This window comes from Natator depressus, chromosome 18, assembly GCF_965152275.1.
Source record: "Natator depressus isolate rNatDep1 chromosome 18, rNatDep2.hap1, whole genome shotgun sequence".
NCBI classification, from domain to species: domain Eukaryota; kingdom Metazoa; phylum Chordata; order Testudines; family Cheloniidae; genus Natator; species Natator depressus.
Window position 1 is genome coordinate 317,225 of NC_134251.1, and position 13,986 is coordinate 331,210.

Consider the following 13,986-nt stretch of genomic DNA (forward strand, 5'->3'; position numbering starts at 1 on the left):
CATTTTGTTGCCCAGTCCTCCAGTTTTGTGAGATCCCTTTGTAAATCTTTGCAGTCTGCTTTAGACTTAACTATCTTGAGTAGTTTAGTATCATCATCTGCAAATTTTGCCACCTCATTATTTAAAAAACAGTTACCGACCTTTCATAACTGTTGCTCTTCAAAATATGTCGCTCATTTCCATTCCATTCTAGGTGTGCGCACACCCACGTGCGCGGTTGTCAGAGATTTTTGCCTTTACAGTATCCGAAGGGCCAGCTTTGGAGCCTTCTTGAGCGCCGCGCTGATGCGTTGGTATATCAGGTGCTGCCGGACCTACACCCTCTCAGTTCCTTCTTGCCGGCAACTCCGACAAAGGGGCAAGAGGGCGGGTATTGGAATGGACATGAGCAACACATCTCGAAGAACAACAGTTATGAAAGGTAGGTAACCGTTTTTTCTTCTTCGAGTGTTTGCTCATGTCAATTCTATTCTAGGTGACTCACAAGCAGTGTTCCCTCTAATTTTTCCCACCCATGTGCAGAATGAATTTTGTTATGTCCACAAATATGGAGGTGATGTGTAACACATCACCTCCATATTGGCGCACATAACAAAATTCATGTGGCAGAGTGGGGCCAAGGGGTTCAGAGTGTGGGAGGGGGCTCAGGGCTGGGGCAGAGGGTTGGGGTGCAGCCGGAGATGCGGGGGTCAGGGTTGGGACAGACAGTTGAGGTGTGGGGGGTGAGGGTGTAGTGGGGCTCCCCAGGGCTATGGTGGGGAGAGAGGACTCCCCTGCCCCCACGCTCTCTCCCCGCAGCAGCACCTGGGCTGGGTTGGGGGAGAGGCGCCTCTCCAGGCGGTGGCAGATCCAGGCCAGCCTAGGTTCAGGCCGGGGGAGGGTGCGCCTGTCGCCTGTCAGGTTTGGTGCTGGGCTCCGGCGGGGCGCCTGTCCCCCGGTCGCATCAGATTTGGCACTGGGCTGGGTTAGGGTGAGGAGAGGGGCGATGCGGCAGGTCTGGGGCTTGGGGATAGGTAGCTGTGCGGCCACATAGCTTAGAGGGAACTTAGCTCACAAGCAGTATCAATGGAGGTGGACTCAGAGTTCACAGTCTTGCAGCTTGCAGCACTGTTTGGCCTGAATACGCTGTTCTGAGGCCCAGCACACGAACCTTTTCCATTTGGCCAGGTAAGTTGCTCTGGTGAAGGGTTTCCTGCTACCCAGCAAGACCTGCTGAACATGGGCTGAGCATGCCCATTTGTCCGCACTTAGCCATGCAGTAGCCAAGCCACCAAGTGCAGCGCCACCAGGTTTGGCTGCAAAAGGCTGCCGTAGTTCTGGGATAGCAGATCCAGCCAAAGGGGCAGCTGCAGTGGGGAGGCTACCGAACGCAGCAATGTGCCAAACCAGTGCTGGCAAGGTCACACGGGGGCTATTAGGATAATTCTTGCCCTGTATTGCTTGATCTTCACAAGAACTCTGTGAATCAACAGCACTAGCGGGAAGGCATACATTGGCACTCCCGACCAAGGAATAAGAAAGGCGTCCGACAGGGAGCCCCTGTCCATCCCCCGCATCGAACAAAACATACGGCACTTTCTGTTCTGCCTGGATGCAAGCAGGTCCACCTGGGGAGTCACCCACCCCTGGAAGATGGAGCGACCACTTGTGGCGAGACGAGAAAGTCCTGCTGAGGTGATCTGCCAAGATGTTCCTGGTTCCACACAGGTGTGTGGCTATCAGATGGATGGCATGCCGCACACAATGACGGAGAGCTTCTTGACAAAGGGCCGAAGACCTGGCACCACCCTGCCTGTTGATGTAATATATCACAGCGATATTGTCCATCAGGACCTGCACCACATCTGCCCTTCAGGTGGGGTAAGGAAGCCTGGCAGGCCAGATGAACTGCTCTTAGCTCCCTGACATTGATGTGGAGGGTCAGATCGTCCTTCAACCAGTGGCCCTGGGTGCTGAGCTCGCCCAAGTTGCCTCCCCAGCCCAGGTCCAAAGCATCAGAGGCCAGGGTCAATGATGGGGATTGGATTACAAAGGGGACTCCCTCCAACACCAATCCGGGGTCTAACCACCAATCCAGGGACGACCTGATGTGGTCCGGCACCCTGACTAGCTGGTCTAGGTCATGCCTGTTGGGGATGTAGACAGACGCCACCCATGCTTGCAGAGGCCGGAGATGGAGCCGAGCATGGCTGACCACATACGTACACACCGCCATGTGGCCCAACAGCCGCAGGCAGGTGTGAGCCATGGTGAGCTGGTTGTTCTTTACATGTGAGATCACGGCCGATATGGCCTGAAAATGAGCTTCCGGAAGTAAGGCTCTTGCTTGTGTGGAGTTGAGAACTGCCCCAATGAACTCTATTTGCTAGACAGGCATTAAGATGGATTTTTTCTCATTTATTAACAGGCCCAGGTCATGGCAGGTGGAACACACCAGATTGAGGCTCCTCTGCACTTGCTCCCAAGACCTGTCTTTGATGAGCCAGTCATCGAGATATGGGAAGACCTGGACCCCTTGACATCTCAGGTAAGCAGCCACTGGTGCCATACATTTTGTGAACACCCTCAGGGCCAATGAGAGGCCAAAGAGTAGCGCCATGACTTGAAAATGGCATCTGCCCACTATGAAATGGAGGAAATGTCTGTGACCTTGGAATATGGAAATATGGAAATAAGCATCCTTCAAGTCAAGGGTGGCATGTACGAGTCTCCTGAATCCAGGGAGGGGATGATGGAGGCCAGGAAGACCATGCGAAACTGCAACTTTCTGAGAGACTTGTTGAGGTGATGCAGGTCCAGAATGGGTCTGAGGTCCCGTTTTGCTTTCGGGATTAGGAAGTAGTGGGAATAGAACCCTTTTCCCTTCATGTCCCGAGGGACCTCCTCCACCGCCCCTAGGTACAGGAGGTTCGCAGCCTCTTAGACAAGTAGTTACTTGTGAGAACGGTCCCAGAAGAGGGGAGGTGGGAGGGAGGGGTGGCCGAAAATTGCAGGGGATAGCCCCAAGATACTATGTCCACCACCCACTGGTCCGAGGTGACCCACGACCAGGCCGAACAGTAGGGACAAAGATGGACGAGGAAAGAACAAGGTGGATCTGGGGAACTGACTGGGGCATTGCTCTCGAGTGAACCTTCAAAATGAGCACTTCTGGTCCCTGGGATGTTTGGCTGGGCTGTGAGGGTGAGTGGAGGAGGAAGGGCGGCAACGACTAAAGCTCATTTCTCTATCCCTTCTCCTTGCAGATCCTTGACGAGGCTGCCAGTCTTGGCGGCAGGGGGAGTGGAACTCTTTCCATGCAGACTGCGGCATATGCATGCCCAGAGAGTGCAGGGTGGCCCGAGTGTCCTTTAACCCATGCAGCCTCTCATCAGTCTGCTCCAGAAAGAGACCGTTCCCATCGAATGGGAGGTCCTGGATAGAGGTCTGCATCTCTTGGGACAGACCAGTGGTGTGAAGCCAGGAGCTGCACCTCATGAAAACCGCTGCCGCAACCACCCTAGCCACCGAGTCTGCCACATCCCATGCCACCTGGAAAGCGCACCTAGCTTCCACAGTGCCTCTAAAGGGGGCACCACACCTGGCCCTACAGATACCGCTAAGGCAAAAATCTACAACGACTGCGCACATGCACACACAGAATGGAATAGACATGGGCAAGCACTCAAAGAACCACCCTTTTTCCAGATCATTTATGAATATGTTGAACAGTACTGGTCACAGTACAGAACCCTGAGGAGACATCACTATTTACCTCTGTCCATTCTGAAAACTAACAATTTATTCCTAACCTTTGCTTCCTATCTTTTAACTAGTTACTGATCCATGAGAGGACCTTCCCTCTTATCCCATGACAGCTTACTGTGCCTAAGAACCTTTAGTGAGGGACCTTGTCAAAGGCTTTCTGAAAATCTAAGTACACTATATCCACTGGATCACGCTTGTCCACATGCTTGTTGACCCCCTCAAAGACTTCTAGAAGATTGGTGAGACATGATTTCCCTTTACAAAAACCATGTTGACTATGTCCCAACAAATCATGTTCATCTATGTGTCTGATAATTCTGTTCTTTACTATAGAAAGAAGAAACTTCACATGTTGGGGAAGAGGGACAGAAGAAAACATGCCATTTTTTTAAAACAATTTATTTGTGAAGCTCCTCAGAGATCTGAAATGTTAGAAACAGTCCTTGTGGAATTTGATTATTAGGTAGAATGAAGATGAGGTGGCCAAAAGCCCAAGGTGAATTGAATTAATTTCATGGATATCTCCACAACAGGCAAGTGGTACATGTGATTGCATCTTTGTATATACATTATACATTCAAATACATACACACACCTTTTAGCACAGTGTATATTGCTCACTGGCATACTACAAAAGTTGCAGTATGCAATCTATTATAGTTATTGTTACATTAATGACATTAACTATAAATTACTCACCCATTTGCCTGGAGAGGGATATGGTATTTTTGTTTGTTTTTTAAATGAGTAAAGTAGCATTACTTTTTCATTATCATGGGAGTAATGTTTGTATCTGGGCTGGTAAATTTTTGTGATGATATTGCACATCTGGTTTAACAGTTATTTAAATACCCCATGCACAAAGGCTCTCTGTTCCACAACTATCATTTAGGGTCCAGAAAACCACTGGAGAAAACAAATATATGATGGCTGATTTCTTATGACAGAGTATCTCGTGTTCTTCCACTCCTCATTCATAAAGAGAAATGTCAGAATACAAATAAGTAACTACATAATTATACTGGATGAACTGAGATGTTCCATTGCAACAGAAAGTAGAGTTAAACTGCAATGTGGAGCATGGACCTCATTCTCCATTGCCTTGAACCTTTTGAAGTAATTTATATCTTACAAAGTAGATGTAAAAAGTTACCATTCCAATTTGCTAGCATTTTACAGCCAATTAGCACAGGAAGTCTGTGCCCTTAGAGGGAACCAAGTATTGATGTTCTGCCCACTTTGGTGTAGGGGTGCAGGAGGCTAGCGTATGCCACACTGCCTAACATGTATGGCACTGCCATGCAGTATGGTGGCGGGGATGGGTAAGGCTGTATGAGAGGGACCAGAAAGTTGAAGGATGTCCAGGAATTGGTACTGAGGGTCTTGAACATCTTTCACTGGAAGATTGAGGGCAGTAGCCATGCGATGGAGCAGGGATTGATATTGGGTGTGGTCACCAGGTGTGAGACGGAACGTGGAATAAAGGCATTTTCTAGTGACAAAGTGCTTGTAGGGATGGGTGGTTCTGGAGGTGTCATCAGGACCGGCAGTGCTGATGGAGCAGGACCATCCAAGGGTTCATCCTGGATAGTGGCAGTATGGGAAGGAGATTCACGGTGTGGGCGATGTATACCACGATGATGCTAGGGGTCCCATGAGGGCCAGTTAGGTCAGGAGTAGGGGTTGCCATACATCGATGTTGCCTGTGGGTTTCTGGACTAGGAGTCAGATGCAGGACTGTAGTCCAGAGGGTGCCAAGGATCAGGACTGTAAGAGCAGGCCAGGGAAAAGGCCGTGTCCGGTTCGGTAGACCAGTCAGACTCCAAGGGTTCTGGAAAGGGAGGAGCTGTCGGCACTGGTGGAACCAATGGTGCCAGACATGGCGGAGGAGGACGGTTGAAGAGCAAGAGGGGCTCGTCTGTCCTGGAGCCAGTGGAGAATGATGGAGGACAAGGGGTTCATCTACTAGAGAAGGGAGTACAGAGCGCAGCGGAGTACCTGCAAAGGGTAGCGGAAGTTCCGCTGACAGCGTGAGAGGCGATAGACAGCCTGGAGTGCCTGGGACCGGATGCATCAAACCTAAGGGTCCCAATGGAGTTGAGAGTGCCAAGAGCGAGGTAGAAGGTCCCACTGCTGGACTAGATGGGGCTGATGGTAAGTGGTGGCATTAGGAACGGTGTTGCATGCGCACTCTCTTAGGGGCTGAAGTCAAAGCCAGAACTTCTGTTGCAGCACACGACTTCTCACCCGACCAATCGCAGCTCATGGAGGAAATGCGTTGTTCTGAGGTGGTCGCGGTCAGGGAGCCGCCCTTGTGCCTGTGCTTCTTGTGCACGCGGTGGGGCTTCAGTGGGTGCGGCAGTGCTGCATATGAGGAGCCAAGTGAGGCACTTACCGCCAGTGGCGGGTGTCACTCTGGTGGTTCCGTAGGAGCCAAGTCTTGTTGCGCATGTGGGCACATTGCCTCCTCTATTAAAAAGTTATGGAGATGAAGTGCATGAGCTTCTCAGGTCCGTGATGGAAATGAGTGGCAAATGGAGCAGCAGGAAACTATATGGGCTTCACCCAGGCAGTAGAGACAAAAGGTGAGCTCGTCACTCACTGAGAAGGAGCGAGGGCACAAGGTGCAGTTTTTGAAGGTGGCTTGATGGGATTGGGCCGGGAAGGGTGGAGAAGTCCCCAAAGGGGAAAGTCCAATAAAATAACCTAACTATATACTAAGAATGTAAAACTATAGAACTAAAGAGGAAAATGGGAACTATATACAGTTAAAAAGGGTCGAACACAATACCCTTAGGTGACTAAGAGGACGTAGGAACAAAGGGTTCCAACTGTGGCCATGCGGTGGTAAAAGGGAACTGGAGCGGCGTTGACTCGCGTAGCATCTTAAAGCCTTGGATGCGCCACTTGCCGACGCAAGACACGCATGGGGGGTGGGGGTGGGGGTCAACGGACACTACTATGAACAGTTCCAGCTCTGGCACATGGTGCGCATGCACACCAGCATTTGTAATTCATATAAGGACCAGCACTTGAAGAAGAATCAGAACTTCAAGAAAGATTACACAAAACCTGAGGAATATTTTTTTCCATATTCCTAAAAACATTTTTTCAGAGACTGTGTGTTGGGCTATTTACTAATAATGAAATTAAAGCATTAAAATTAAAATCTTCATAATAAAAAAACCAAAACATTGTATATAATAATTTTGAGTTTAAACTATGGTACATCTAAAAGCAAACTACAATCCTATAATTTTAGGAGCTGATCATATAAATTGTTACTTACACAAGTAGTCCTATTCCACTATTGAACCAATGAAGAAATTAAATGTGTGTTATGAAACGGCTGAGACTGAGAGAAGACTGTTATTGCAAGAGCAATGACAAATTTAAAACAGGAGAAGGCAGAAGAAAATTATTAACTGAAAAATATCTGATGTTATACAGATGGTGAAAAGCCTGTTTAGATCCAGCATGCAAATTATTTACAGGAATATGGCATAATTTTCAGCCATCTCACAGCTTTTCACAGAAGTAATGTAATATCAGAAAATAATACAGTAGATGTAATTAATTAATGCCATTACACATTTATAAATGCATTTGTGAAAGGGTAAAATATAAATTGACAGAAAATCATAATGATTTTTTCCTGTTCAAGTTCACTTTGTCTCTGTATATAACAGGTTTTAAAATCCCTTAGGAACTTCTTATGCAGGGGTAGTCAATTATTTTGTGTCATGGTCCACATTTCTTGGTCAAGGTACAGTCAAGGTGCTGACTCCAGAGAAAATAATACAAAAAACCCAAAAATAATAAGTAAATAAAAGATTTCAGGGTCTGTTCTAAAGTCTCTGGCAGTCCGAATTTGCCCCACGGTCCGCCTATTGACTACCCCTGTTCTGATGCCTAACACTTGAAAGCTGAAGTGGTCTATCTGTGACTGAAACTCTTCTGAAAGTAGCAGTAAGACCAATGCAGAAGGAAAGGTCTAGAAGTGAAAGGTAAATACTCTAAGCGTAATGAAATTACAGGTAAAATTTTGCCCACGGATACTTCACTGTAGTCTAATGGGAACCATATTTGATCATCCAAGGGCAGAATCTGGTCCTATAGGTTTCAGGCTTGCAGCCTTTAAAATAATTATGATATGGGAAAAATTATGTGTAATATCAGAAAAATCTTTAATTTTTCTCATTTTCTCTTGTCCTTCAATAACAAAAAATGAGTAAACTTTCAGTTTCATGTAAAGAGTATTTTACAAAATTAACCCCCCAACACAGACACAAATCTTGCAGTACGCACTGTTGATTAATGGAAATAACACACTTAGGTGACAGGTTTCAGAGTGGTAGCTGTGTTAGTCTGTATCAGCAAAAAGAACGAGGAGTACTTGTGGCACCTTAGAGACTAACAGATTTATTTGGGCATAAGCTTTCGTGGGCTAAAACCCACTTTCAGATGCATGCAGTGGAAAATACAGTAGGAAGATATATATACACAGAGAACATGAACAAATGGGTGTTGCCATACCAACTATAATGAGACTAATCAATTAAGGTGGGCTATCATCAGCAGGAGAAAAAAAACTTTTGTAGTGATAATCAGGGTGGCCCATTTCCAACAGTTGACAAGAAGGTGTGAGTAACAGTAGGGGGAAAATTAGCATGGGGAAATAGTTTTAATTTTGTGTAATGACCGATCCACTCCCAATCTTTTTTCAAGCTTAATTTAATGGTGTCCAGTTTGCAAATTAATTCCAATTCTGCAGTCTCTCATCTGTTTTTGAAGTTTTTTTGTTGGAGTACTGCGACTTTTAGGTCTGTAATTGAGTGACCAGGGAGGTTGAAGTGTTCTCCGACTCGTTTTTGAATGTTATTATTCTTGACATTTGATTTGTGTCCATTTATTCTTTTACGTAGAGACTGTCCGGTCTGGCCAATGTACATGGCAGAGGGACATTGCTGGCACATGATGGCATATATCACATTGGTAGATGTGCAGGTGAACGAGCCTCTGATAGTGTGGCTGATGTGATTAGGCCCTGTGATGGTGTCCCCTGAATAGATATGAGGACACAGTTGGCAACGGGCTTTGTCGCAAGGATAGGTTCGTGGGTTAGTGTTTTTGTTGTGTGGTATGTGGTTGCTGGTGAGTATTTGCTTCAGGTTGGGGGGCTGTCTGTAAGCAAGGCCTGGCCTGTCTCCCAAGATCTGTGAGAGTGATGCCTTATCCTTCAGGATAGGTTGTAGATCCTTGATAGAGAGGTTTTAGTTGGGGGCTGAAGGTGACGGCTAGTGGCGTTCTGTTACTTTCTTTGTTGGGTCTGTCCTGGAGTAGATGACTTCTGGGTATTCTTCTGGCTTTGTCAATCTGTTTCTTCACTTCAGCAGGTGGGTATTGTAGTTGTAAGAATGCTTGATAGAGATCTTGTAGGTGTTTGTCTCTGTCTGAGGGACTGGAGCAAATGTGGTTGTATCTTAGAGCTAGGCTGCAGACAATGTATCGTGTGATGTGGTCTGGATGAAAGCTGGAGGCATGTAAGTAAGTATAGTGGTCAGTAGGTTTCCGGTATAGGGTGGTGTTTATGTGACCATAGCTTATTAGCACCGTAGTGTCCAGGAAGTGGATCTCTTGTGTGGACTGGTCCAGGCTGAGGTTGATGGTGGGATGGAAATTGTTGAAATCATGGTGGAATTCCTCAAGGGCTTCTTTTCCATGGGTCCAGATGATGAAGATGTCATCAATGTAGTGCAAGTAGAGTAAAGGCGTTGGGGGACGAGAGCTGAGGAAGTGTTGTTCTAAGTCAGCCATAAAAATGTTGGCATACTGTAGGGCCATGCGGGTACCCATAGTAATGCTGCTGACTTGAAGGTATACATTGTCCCCAAATGTGAAACAGTTGTGGGCGAGGACAAAGTCACAAAGTTCAGCCTCCAGGTTTGCCGTGACATTATCGGGGATACTGTTCCTGACGGCTTGTAGTCCATCTTTGTGTGGAATGTTGGTGTAGAGGGCTTCTACATCCATAGTAACCAGGATGGTGTTTTCTGGAAGATCACCGATGGACTGTAGTTTCCTCAGGAAGTCAGTGGTGTCCCGAAGATAGCTAGGAGTGCTGGTAGCGTAGGGCCTGAGGAGGGAGTCTACATAGCCAGACAATCCTGCTGTCAGGGTGCCAATGCCTGAGATGATGGGGCGTCCAGGATTTCCAGGTTTATGGATCTTGGGTAGCAGATAGAAGACCCCTGCTCGGGGTTCTAGGGGTGTGCCTGTGCAGATTTGTTCCTGTGCTTTTTCAGGGAGTTTCTTGAGCAGATGGTGTAGCTTCTTTTGGTAACCCTCAGTGGGATCAGAGGGTAATGGCCTGTAGAATGTGGTGTCAGAGAGCAGCCTAGCAGACTCTTGTTCATATTCCTACCTATTCATGATGACGACTGCACCTCCTTTGTCAGCCTTTTTGATTATGATGTCAGAGTTGTTCCTGAGGCTGTGGTGCTTTAGCAACATTTGGTCCTGTTAATTATTAAATAAACCTATTCATAATATTATACCCAACATTCCTTTAGAATAGCTAAATGCAAATCATGCACTGATTCACAAATTTTCCACCCTTTATGTTTTCAGAAACAACAACCTTCCATGTAAAATGAAGCAAATGCAGCAAATAAAAAAAAATTGGGTGAACTAATCCATTTAAAGTTAGAATCACAAAGTTCTTATAGGAGAGTTTAAACCAAATGTAGTTAACAATTCTGGGACAAAAATGCAGGCTTTAGAAGTAATTACAGAGGTTTTGCATCTAATTTCTGGGTTCCAAATCATTCATAAACAATTTTCAACCTTCCTGGACTACTATGTATAGTTTTGTTTTTGTTTTTTTAAAACCAGAAATATTGAAATATGGTATAACAATAAAGTCTCTTGAGCAGGGAAGACCATTTTACTTATGTGATGGGGTATATTGTAACATTGCTTTCGTAGTGGAAAATGGATGCACTGTTAAAATTAAGTTAGGTTGGGTAGATCTAGTGTGTTACACTTGGCATTTCAGCCATCTAAAGCACGTAAGTGTCCAACTCATTTATCACTTTCAGAAATATCATTTTTTGACACTGTTGTCCAAAATGCAAGGCTATGAAATAGCTTGCTCAGAAGGTTCACATTCAAGGATTGATGAATATTACAGCTGTTTTTGGTGCAGGATGAGAAATCAAAAGAAGCTGGTTGTTCAGCCAGCCAGCTGGTGTTAGAGAGAAGGAGAGTGATGTCTTTCAGGTTTCCTGGCTGGACACACATGGGGTGCAGTTCTGTCCCCTGCCCCCATTGAAACAAAATAAACCAGAAGCTGACATAAAGTGAACAAATCCTAAGATATATTTAATAAATAACACATTCTTATGGAACATCTAATAACCTATCCCTTATATGAAGATCAGAGTTACATAGTATATCAAACAGTAATAACCTCATTAGTTTTACTGGATGTGCTTATTAATTAAGGATTAACATTCTCTGATTAAACCAGTGGTGATTTGGTACAAGCTAGATCCAGGGGTGGGGACAGAGGGAAGGTGAAGGAACTACACTGAATAAAAATGGTACCCAAATAACCCCCCTTTCTCTCTGTCCTCAAGTTTAATGCATGCTGGACCATAATGTCAAGAACTTACCTGGTACAGGGTTCTTCCTGGAGTTTAAATTCTGAGACTCTGCATTCTCCTCCGGTTGCCCATCTGCTTCCACCTCTTCTTTCTTTTGAGTATCTCTTACAACTTCATTAAGGGTAGTTCTTCTGCTCTCCTCTCCATCTAAATCTCCCTGAACAGCAGGGAGGGAAACTGGAGATGGAAGAAGAGGAGGAGGAGGAAGAGGAGGGGAAGGAGGTGTTGTAGTGGTAACAGCAGCAGAAACAGGAATAGGAGGAGTTAGAGGAGGAGAGGGAAAGGTGGAAAGAGCAATGGAAGATGGTACACTTTCCACTTCTGCAGGAAGGCCTTCCAAAATCTCAAATTCAAGAGTCAATGGTGCAACTTCCTGTTGAACTATTTCTGCTATGCCATCTGTAGCAGTTACTTTTTCATTAACTCCATTAATTTCATTAATTAGATTAGGACTAGGAGTCACTGGAATATCACTAGTTGCTACAGTACTAGGCTCCTTGCACGTATCAGCATCAGCCTCTTCTACTGGTGAAGGGTCTGATTCTTCTGTGCAGGGTGTGGCACTGGATATAGGCATTGTTTCCTCTTTCGGGGAAGTTAGTTCACAGCTCTCCTCTGAGTCAGCTGTGAATGTAGATTTACTAGAAGCAGCAGCAGCAATAGGAACAAGAGGGACTGGTGATGCAGCAAGAGGAAGTTCTGGTGGTGGTTCCACTGAGGCAGCCTCAGAAGTCTGGTCAGCTTGATCTTTTTTCTCCCCACTAGGCTCTGGTCTGAGGACTGGGGAAGGAGATTTTAATACTGAATCTGGTTTTGGCTTCTCTTCTAGGGAAGAAAAAAAACAACATTACAAGGACAGATTACAGAGTAGCAGCTGTGTTAGTCTGTATGTGCAAAAAGAACAGGAGGACTTGTGGCACCTTAGAGACTAACCAATTTATTAGAGCATAAGCTTTCGTGAGCTACAGCCCACTTCATCGGATGCCTAGAATGAAACATATAGTAAGAAGATATATATATACATACAGATAAGCTGGAAGTTTCCATACAAACTGTAAGAGGTTAATTAGTAAGATGAGCTATTATCAGCAGGAGAAAAAACCTTTTGTAGTGATAATCAAGATGGCCCATTTAGACAGTTGACAAGAAGGTGTGAGGATACTTAACTTAGGGAAATAGATTCAATATGCGTAATGACCCAGCCACTCCCAGTCTCTATTCAAACCCAAGTTAATGGTATCTAGTTTGCATATTAATTCAAGCTCAGCAGTTTCTCCTTGCAGTCTGTTTTTGAAGCTTTTCTGTTGCAAAATTGGACAAAAGGACAAATTAGTTTACCAATTTAGTTTTAACTAGCCATGCTTAGGGTCCTTTTCACTGCTCCACTCTGTGTTCTGTCCATTATTCCAGGAGCTCCTTGGAAGAACTGCAGAAGCAGCAGCTAACCTTTAAATCTAAAGTGAGAACCAAGACTCTCGGGGAACTTTAATATTTAATGGACAGTTGAAGTTTTAAGAACAAAAGTCTTTTCAAGAAATCACCCTTTTCTTGAGCAAAGCATACTTAGAAACCTTAACTACGGAAGATAGGTTTGTTAATTCTGGAAACCTACAGAGATTTTGTTGCTCAAAACAGGACCCTTCTTCCTAAAAATGACAATGAACACAAAACAAAAATAAATGTAAGTTAAATTCTAAGGAAGAGGACAGAATGGCTTAGTGGACGGCGTGTAACACTGAGACCCAGGAACTACAACATTCTGAAATTCATTCTAAAAATGAATCCCTCTGTGACCTTGAGCAAGTCACAACTCTAACTTTCTCTATTTGTAAAATGGGAATACTACTATTTGCCAACCTGAGTAGACTGTTGTGATGATTAGTAATTTGTTTATTGCTTTAAGGATGCAAAACACCATGCTATTATTAAGAAGTGAGATAATTTGACAAGTAATCATAGAATCATAGAATCTCAGGGTTGGAAGGGACCTCAGGAGGTCATCTAGTCCAACCCCCTGCTCAAAGCAGGACCAATCCCCAACTAAATCATCCCAGCCAAGGCTTTCTCAAGCCTGATCTTAAAAACTTCTAAGGAAGAAGATTGCACCACCTCCCTAAGTAACGCATTCCAGTGTTACACCACTCTCCTACTGAAAAAGTTTTTCCTAATATCGAACTTAAACCTCCCCCACTGCAACTTGAGACGATTACTCCTTGTTCTGCCGTCTGGTACCACTGAGAACAGTCTAGATCCATCCTCTTCGGAACCCCCTTTCAGGTAGTTGAAAGCAGCTATCAAATCCCCCCTCATTCTTCTCTTCCACAGACTAAACAATCCCAGTTCCCTCAGCCTCGCCTCATAAGTCATGTGTTCCACTCCCCTAATCCTTTTTGTTGCCCTCCGCTGGATGTTTTCCAATTTTTCCACATCCTTCTTGTAGTGTGGGGCCCAAAACTGGACACAGTACTCCAGATGAGGCCTCACCAATGTCGAACAGAGGGGAACGATCACATCCCTCGATCTGCTTGCTATGCCCCTACTTATACATCCCAAAATGCCATTGGCCTTCTTG

At 45.3% G+C, this 13,986-nt stretch overlaps 1 protein-coding gene across 21 annotated transcripts in view; it reads right to left on the minus strand.

The window, feature by feature from the left end:
• LOC142000734 (eukaryotic translation initiation factor 4 gamma 3-like) overlaps positions 1 to 13,986 on the minus strand; it is a 235,551-nt gene that overhangs the window by 139,582 nt on the left and 81,983 nt on the right. For all 21 annotated transcript variants that reach the window (XM_074975238.1, XM_074975227.1, XM_074975226.1 and 18 more), the window contains one exon: positions 11,424 to 12,239. In XM_074975238.1, coding sequence (XP_074831339.1) covers positions 11,424 to 12,239 — 816 coding nt within the window. The remainder of the gene's footprint in view (positions 1 to 11,423; positions 12,240 to 13,986) is intronic.